The sequence below is a fragment of the Nannobrachium achirus genome, assembly GCF_963921795.1.
Source record: "Nannobrachium achirus genome assembly, chromosome: 6".
Taxonomy (NCBI): domain Eukaryota; kingdom Metazoa; phylum Chordata; class Actinopteri; order Myctophiformes; family Myctophidae; genus Nannobrachium; species Nannobrachium achirus.
In genome coordinates, this window is record NC_137815.1 from 67,848,999 (window position 1) to 67,858,194 (window position 9,196).

Genomic DNA, 9,196 nt, shown 5'->3' on the forward strand with positions numbered 1-9,196 from the left:
CTGTGATGCCAGGGGAACCAAATCCCTTTTATGCCCATATATGGAGATATGGAGATCCCCGTGTTGCCAGGGTAACCAAATCCATTTTATGCCCATATATGGAGATCCCTGTGATGCCACGGGAACCAAATCCCTTTTACGCCCATATATGGAGATCCCTTATGTCATCAATATTAAGCCCATATCTGTGAATATCTTTGGGTACCAGATGTCTCCATATATGGTTAAATGGTCCGATATACATCACTGGCCAGAAGACCAAGAAATGGTGCAACCTCGCCCTTTGCTTTTCTCCCTATAGGCATCTTACTGGTAGGTAGTTTAATGAGGAATGCAGTATGGTGGTAGGTAGGTAGTTATGGCCTTTGATGTAAGATTTTCACTTTCTAGGATAACTATATTTGCTATTCCCAGATGATGCCCTTTTAGGGTACCCCTCATGCCCATATATGGAGATCCCCAGGCTTTACTAATTAACATAAGTTTTATGCCCATATATGGAGATCAGTGTCCCAATGTCATCAGATATATGGGCATAAATGGACACAGGCAAACTAGATGGGCTGTATGGATATCCAGATGTGTGATGTAAGTGTTTTATTCCAAATGTGGCACCCCACAGACATATTTCCAGAAACAAAATCCCTTTCATGCCCATATATGGAGATTTCTGATGTCATCAATCCCAGGCCCTGTAAAAAACATGGTTGCTATGGTATGAGCAACTTATGTCTCCATATATGGAGATTCAACTTCAATGAGTAACCATGGCAAACTGTCAACTGCCCGTATGTCTTGATAATTGATAAAACAAACTTTTGGCCTATTTGTGGAGATAAGCGACCAACGGTCGCTTATCTCCCGATTAGGGAGTCTTACTGGTTTTAGTGTGTCACTAAAGTGGTGTATTTCGATTGGGCCTTTTGACTCAGAAGCTTTCAACTTTCAGGAAGAAACCAAAAATACACAGGGAAGACACATTTGCATATTATAACCACACCTATTAGAGTCTATTGGATTAATGTTAACTAGCTCACAAAAAAGAAAAAGTACTAAACTATGTCACCACCACTTTCAACTCGTAAACCTTCTACACAACTGAATTGAGTCTGTACTTTGTTCTATACTCTTGTTCCATCTCTTTGCCAAAAAAGTGCTGATATATGCATAGATTTGGATGATGTTCCCCCTAGAATAAAGATGCTGGGGTTCAATTTCAGACGTTTTGCCTTCCACCACTGGTGGTGGCAGTAAAGGGTTAACAGCTACAGCACAAGGAGGAGTTACTCAATGAGGAAACGAAAGTAAAGTTAGCAGTGAAACTGGTTTGGTGGCAGCGAACAACAACACTCTCTACAAAACCTTCTTTCAACACAAGGTTTTACACAAATACTGACAACTTAAACACTGGTAAGTACAGCATAATGATGTATGCATTAACAGAGAACAAAAGTTACATAACATGTATATTACATGATCTTCCAGTCCAGTCTTTGTTGGAAAAAATGGAACAATGTTTGTCATGAATTAATGTCTCTGCCAGACCGGACTACTCTCTCCTCTGCGTGCGTGCGTGTGTGCGTGCGTGCGTGCATTTGTGTCTGTGTGTGCGTGCGTGTGTGTGTGTGTGTGAGCGCGCGTGCGTGTGTGTGCGCGCGTGTGTGTGTGTGTGTGTGTGCGTGCGTGTGTGTGTGTGTGTTTGTGTGTGTTTGTTTACACGCACACTCGTGTTAGGCTAAGGTTGAGCTCTATTAATATGACCCATGCAGATCATATTCACAAATAGAAAAGTGCACCCTGCTCGGAACCAAGGTCTCCGCCAGGCCATTTGGCTACCCCGGACCCACAAATGTTTAAAGTTAATAATAGCCAATCAGAATGGAATATGAAACCTCTGACTAATCACATGACTCCAGAGATAATGTATAAAAAAAACTGTGTGAACCACAAATGGGCCTTTATGGGGAGTTTTGGAATTATCCGGGGAAGGGAAACGTTTATTGACCTTACATTCAACTGTGGAATAAACTCCCTGTCGCACTTAGAACTACTAGCTTCCGCCTTGGACTGAAGACTGACCTCTTCAGACTCCACCTAAACCTATATAGCACTACTGTAACACTCCCCTTCCCTCAATGACCATACCGTACATGAAGCTAGATAGCATTTTTAGGTTTTAGAAACGTTTTTACTAATTAGGTGCGTGGTCTATCTATGTTTGTTTTTTTCTAGATTGATATTCGTATGCAATGTTATATTATTGTTGATGTACTGACATATTATCTTGCTTATTATATTGATGTATTACCTGCTTATTGTAAGTCACGTTGGATTAAAAGCGTCCGCTAAATGCCTAAATTGTAAAATTGTAAATTGTAATTCAAGAGTAATAGGCCAAAACGCGAAGCACCATGAGGCCGATAAGAATAAAATTGAGGTGTTGGTTCTTCCTTGACAGAGATTAGCATGGACGGACAGGGAGATTTCTGGAGATAACTATACTGTATACAGTAGGTGTGGAATCAATAAATGTGTTTCACTTTTATTTTTCAGTGTTGTAGAAATGGCGTCTGCCAGCAGTCTCCTGTCTGAAGAGCAGTTCCTGTGTTCCATCTGTCTGGATGTGTTCACCGATCCAATCACCACTCCATGTGGACACAACTACTGCAGCACCTGTATCACACATTACTGGGACAGTAGTGATGTGTGTCAGTGTCCACTGTGTAAAGAAACCTTCTATAAGATACCAAAATTTGCTGTCAATAAAGTTCTCGCCGAGATGGCTGATCAGTTCAGGAAGTCAAAGCAGATGAGACAATCCTCCAGCACAAACCAAGCACCTGCTAAACCAGATGAAGTCTCCTGTGACGTCTGTACTGAGACCAAACTCAAAGCCCTGAAGTCCTGCCTGGTGTGTCTGACCTCCTACTGCGAGACTCACCTGGAGCCTCATCAGAGACTCTCAGGGTTAAAACGACACCAACTAATTGACCCTGTAAAGAACCTGGAAGACTTTATGTGTCAGAAACATGACAGACCTCTGGAGCTGTTCTGTAAGACTGACCTCATGTGTGTTTGTCAGTTCTGCACTGAGTCAGACCACAAGTTACATCAAATTGTATCTCTGGAAGAGGCTTATGAAGGAAGGAAGGCTGAGCTGGGAAAGACAGAGGCTGAAGTTCAGCAGATGATTCAGGAGACACAACTGAAGATTCAGGAGGTCCAACACTCAGTAGAGCTCAGTAAGAAAGATGCAGACAGAGAGATAGCAGACAGTGTGCAGGTCTCCACTGCTCTGATCAGCTGTATTGAGAGAAGCCAGGCTGAGGTCATTGATGTGATTGAAGAGAAGCAGAAAACAACAGAGAAACAGGCTGAAGGCTTCATTAATGAGCTGCAACTGGAACTCAGTGAGTTAAAGAAGAGAAGCTCTGAGCTGAAGCAGCAGTCACACACTGAGGACCACATCCACCTCCTCCAGAACATCACATCCATCAACACGCCTCCAACCACCAAGGACTGGACAAAGGTCAATGTCCATCAGCCTTCGTATGTGGGTACTGTAAGGACAGCTGTGGCTCAGCTGGAGAAGACACTCAGTCAAGAGATGGAGAAGCTGCGTGATGCCGAGCTGAGGAGGATCCAGCAGTATGAGGTGGATGTGACTCTGGACCCTGATACTGCAAATGCCTCCCTCATCCTTTCTGAGGATGGAAAACAAGTGAGTCATGGAAACACAAAGACGAATCTCCCAGAAAACAAAGAGAGATTCTCTCCATGTGTCAATGTCTTAGGAAAACAAAGCTTCTCCTCAGGAAGGTTTTACTATGAGGTTCAGGTTAAAGGGAAGACTGAGTGGGGTTTAGGAGTGGCCAGAGAGTCCATCAACAGGAAGGGAACGATCACACTGAACCCCTACAACGGTTACTGGTCTATAACCAGTAACCGTATAGTAAGGTATGGAAATAAGTACAAAAGTGCTGCTCAAAATGAAGTCATCCTCTCCGTAAGAGAGAAGATCCAGAAGGTGGGAGTGTTTGTGGATTATGAGGAGGGTCTGGTCTCCTTTTATGATGTGGAGGCCAGAGTTCATCTCTACTCTTTCACTGGCTGCACCTTCACTGAGAAACTCTATCCATTCTTCAGTCCATATCTTAATGATGATGGTACAAACTCTGCTCCTCTGATCATATCTCCTGTCAATCACACAAGTTAGATTGAGGCTAATATCTTCATATCTTCATGAAAAGGGTTAGTTTTCGTTTTAAACAAATGTGTGTACAGTAGGCTATGGAAGGATTCATACAGGTTTATGTCAGTCAACTGTCATTTCAAATAAATCCAATGAACGTTTGTTCCTAAGATATTCTATTGAAAAGAAAATGAAAAATTGTGTCTTCTCTGAATTGCAGCCAAATACTTTTATTTTACCTTTTAAATGGGCCTACAGTATTTAGCTTAAAATATTCTGTCTTTGAGACTGTAGAGTTGTCTATATTTCATTCTTGATTCAAGAACTTGATTATGTTTTATTTTATGGCAGTAGAAGGAAAAAAGAGCACACCAAGTACAGTCCCAACTCAGGTCTGCTTTAAGTATAGAGAGTATAAGTTGTTAAGACTTGTGATTTGGGGGTTCTAGGGTACCTATGGTGTCACGTTGATTAATACATATTTTGGTGTTCATCTTTGGGGAATTGTGCCGGCCTTTTTTTTTTTTCTTTTTTTTTTCATTTCTTTTTTGCATGTCTTGGATTTGCTAGTGACAAAGAGTTTGATGATTGAAACAATGACAATCATTGTTATTTGGTGGATTTACAATAAATGTTCACAGAGAAATTATCCAATGTGCAGATTATTTTTCAGTCTTTCACCTGTTCTTCTGTCTAGGCACCTGGTATTTTATTGTATGGATGTACAAGTACACTGTTTATTTTTATATTTTATGTATTGTGTCAGGCACAAACCTTGTATCTCTAAGATTACATGTTGTAATTTTTTTTTTAAACGAAATGCCCTACTTCATCACTCAAGAGTCTCACAGAAGTCGTGATAGCAGATCTACCCGATCGATGCAAGGTATTGTGAGCTTGTAGATCTGCTAATATTCACTATTTTAAAATGTTTGTGGAATAATTATTCAAAATGTTTGACATCATAGACCACATGAGACTGACACAATATGTCCATATATGGGCATTCCCAGATATGGGCTTAATATTGATGACAACAGGGATCTCCATACAGTATATGGGTATAAAAGGGATTGTATTAGTGTGGTAAAATGTATGCTGATTAGTAAGGCCAGACTGGGCCTCGGGCTGGCCCATTTAGGGCCCAGTTTAAGCCCAGTTAGGGGCAGGGGATAATTTCGGGCCCGTTGAGAACACTGAGCTGGTCGAGTCATCATTGTGATGTCAGAACATGTCAGCTATATCCTTCTGCTGAGCTGGTCAATTCATCATTGTGATGTCAGAACAGGTCAGTGCAAATTAATCCTGTTTGAGGGTGAGGCGCAAGTTGGCACCTCGACAGAGTGCATTTCTAGTTTGTATTAATATATTTTTTTTAAGTAAACTAGTTACTAGTAACTGTACTTCCACAATAATTTAGTAATTGAACCTTCTAGGAACTTCTAGCTGTGAGGCGACAGCGCTAGCGACTGTGCCACCTCATTGTAATAGCTTAGTAGTTTGACTGAATTTTATACTCTACAGGACCTTGCCAGGGGGTGTGCAAAGTATACGAGGGATGTGAATCTAGGAGTCTCAGAAGTATGTTGGAGAACCCAGACGTACATTATCAGTGATGTCAGCCATCTCCAAATGTGGCCATTGTTTCAGCATGAAGATCTTACCATGGCGGAGAGGCACGCATAGTACAGCCGATGGTATCAGTAATGTTATTATCTAAATGCTTCTTATTTCTTTGGTGCCATTCAATCAACCTGTTTTCATTTATTGAATAAGCTTGACTCTTCATTCGTTCTTCTTATGAAAAGTCCTGAGACTGACCCGGTGTATCAGGTGCTGTGATCTAATAAGCTTCCATCAACCTTGAGAGAAGATCTCTAAGGACTAGAAATAGACTTAACTGGTTTCACGAGGGATTATATTTCATAGACACCAAAAGCAGGCCTAACATAACAACTGGTGAAATTATGTTAATTGGATGTAATCGATTTAATAGCTAATGGGATTTGGAGCAAAACATTTTGACAAATGACTAAATTCAATTTCAACATACAATTTACTTTGACTTTAACGTTATAGTGCTCTATATTAAGTGATTACATTCTTGAAGCTATACTGTAGCTTATAGCTATTGTGGCAATAACTCAACCTGCCGCTAACTAAATTTAGTTGATGATGTCTTGCAAGATGAAAGTCATGTTCGATTGATTATGTTAATGGCATATACAAACTCGCCTCATGTGAAAGACTGTGCTTGCATCCCTTCCATGTTTGCTTTCTTGCCTGCCACAAGGGGGGGAAAAGTGAGACTGAGTTACTAGGGCCCAAGGTGGAGGGGCCTGGAAATATTTTATACTTTTGAAAAATAGCAGATATACAAGCTCACAGCAAGCTTGTAGATCTGCTATTTTTGAAAAGTCGTGAAAATGTGTGCAAATCTTTGAATATAAGTATTTTTTTAAGCGAACATTTATAACTCAAATTTTACTTCTGGGGGGTCCTTGGAAATAAATATTTTGAGATGGGGGTCCATTGCCAAATATTGGCCAAATATGGGGGTCGTTCACATGAAAAAGTTTGAGCACCACTAACATAGAAACATAGGTTTTTCAAAAAAACGTAGAAGGATTTGAAATATTCAAAGATTTGCAAAAACTTTCACAATTTTTTCAAAAATAGCAGATCTACAAGCTCGCAGCTTCTATAGTACCTTGCATAGTACCCAAGGGCCCAGAATTTGGTGCGACACCCTGCCTGCCACCATATTATTAATGAATAAAGCTCATTAAATCAACTCTTAAATGAATACTGTACGGTGGGATAAGAGAGAACGAGAGGAAATAAATACAAGAGAAAGCCTGTTTTTTCCTGTCTTTCCAAGTGCTCCAGTCTTCCTCCCAGGAAGAGTCCTGTCTAACTAATGGAGCTTAACGCAATTAAGTTAAACCATTTAATCCAGCTCTCCAATGCTACTATACCTCTCTCTGTTTGTTTCCTGCACAATGTTTCTCTCTGCCCTCTCTCTATCAGGGGGCCAGTTGTCCGGATTTAAAATGAAGAAAAACACATGATTGGCCGCTAGTTGCGTTGTTCTTGCACCAGAAGCAACATGTTCTCCCTAGGATTCCTTTCATTTCCCCCGAACTTTTACATTTGATTTCCTTACCTTAATAAACATTGTCATGAATACTTTATGGTTCCTGTCGCTAGTTTAAAGCCTTGTTTCGATCACCATGATATGGGTTTTGTGAAAATATGGTCCAATTTATGTTATATTTGATGTTAAAGCAGGGTATGCTGTATGGGGGCTTGTGATCATAGGTTTGTGATGATTCTTCTTCGTGTGCTTTATTTTCGGCAAGCTCAACACCACATTCTCCCAAGTATCCCTGCGGTTGCACGTGACCGTTGGCAGCCAATAGCATTCGAGATGGTACCATTTCTATACCAATGAACGTTGATTTCTATAATAATGGCGGCACCCGTACAAGGGCCAAAAAAGCTTCATTTTCGCAGCATAGAAACCAATTTCTTCCCACTTTTTTTTTACTGTGTATGCTCTCTATGCGTACATGCGTGCGTGCGGATATTAGTATGTTAACATGTATACTTCAAGCCTTGATTGGTGGCATATGTTTCCTTGTGATAGGAAAAAAAACAGTTTCTGCTTCTGTTTGGAGGACCTGACTAATGAGTCAATTACATAACATCAACACAAATTAAAATATAAATGACAGAAATAAATCAAATTGTAACAAAATGACACCTATAACAGCTGCCAATACATCCAATTGACTTCTTTACTTTTGATACATAATAATCATCATAATTCAATTTAATAATAAAAATGCAAAAAGAAAAAACACTCTCCCTTTGATCAGCAGCGTATAGTGGAGAATGACAGAACAGTTGAGGCCATGAAGTACAGTACATTCTGTACTGAGACATACAGCAACGGATTGTAAACGTGTACTTTTGGCAAAACAGCAATGTTTTACAGTACAATAGAGCAGCGGTCGTCAACATTTTCAGGTCAAGGACCCCTTAGTTGAGAGAGAGATGAAGCAGGGACCCCCACAACCTGTTCATAGATTCCATAATTGCGACCGTCAGGGAGCAGTTTACTATGAAAACCTCCACCGGCCGTCCGTCCGTCCGTCCGTCCGTCCGTCCGTCGGTCACACGTCACACGTCACACCTTTGCCCTGCTCATATCTCCGCATCAGTATGACATCACACCACATGTGTACACAAACCTTTGTGTACGTTGCTGTGGCAACAGTCTGTTGTTGCTGGTCTGTTAGTGTACGTTAGCAACCACCTTAGCAACCATGGTTTTACCCTAGCAACCAACTGTTTACCCTAGCAACCAACTGTTTACCATAGCAACCATGTTTTTTTACCCTAGCAACCAACTGTTTACCATAGCAACCAGATACGCAGAGCAGGGATCTCCATATATGGGCATAAACAGGTGACATCACACTGATGTCAGATACTCAGAGCAGGGATTTCTCCATAATATATGGGCATAAAAGGGATTCTGTTAGGATCTCCATATATGGGCATAAAAGGGATTCTGTTAGGGATCTCCATATATGGGCATACAAGGGATTCTGTTAGGGATCTCCATATATGGGCATAAAAGGGATTCTGTTAGGGATCTCCATATATGGGCATAAAAGGGATTCTGTTAGGGATCTCCATATATGGGCATAAAAGGGATTCTGTTAGGGATCTCCATATATGGGCATAAAAGGGATTCTGTTAGGGATCTCCATATATGGGCATAAAAGGGATTCTGTTAGCTGTTAGTGATCTCCATATATGGGCATAAAAGGGATGCTGTTAGGGATCTCCATATATGGGCATAAAAGGGATTCTGTTAGGGATCTCCATATATGGGCATGAAAGGGATTCTGTTAGGGATCTCCATATATGGGCATAAAAGGGATTGTATCCCAGATGATGCCCTGTTAGGAGATCCACACTAACAGAATCCAT

The 9,196-nt window shown here is 40.8% G+C and overlaps 1 protein-coding gene across 1 annotated transcript; it reads left to right on the top strand.

The window, feature by feature from the left end:
- The first annotated feature begins 1,322 nt into the window (after window positions 1-1,322).
- Window positions 1,323-4,303, top strand: LOC308286479 (E3 ubiquitin-protein ligase TRIM21-like). The gene is made up of 2 exons (XM_080727514.1): window positions 1,323-1,410; window positions 2,554-4,303. Exon 2 carries the CDS (start codon window positions 2,564-2,566, stop codon window positions 4,214-4,216), a length of 1,653 nt encoding a protein of 550 aa, XP_080583640.1. The 5' UTR covers window positions 1,323-1,410; window positions 2,554-2,563; the 3' UTR covers window positions 4,217-4,303.
- The last annotated feature ends 4,893 nt before the right edge of the window (window positions 4,304-9,196 follow it).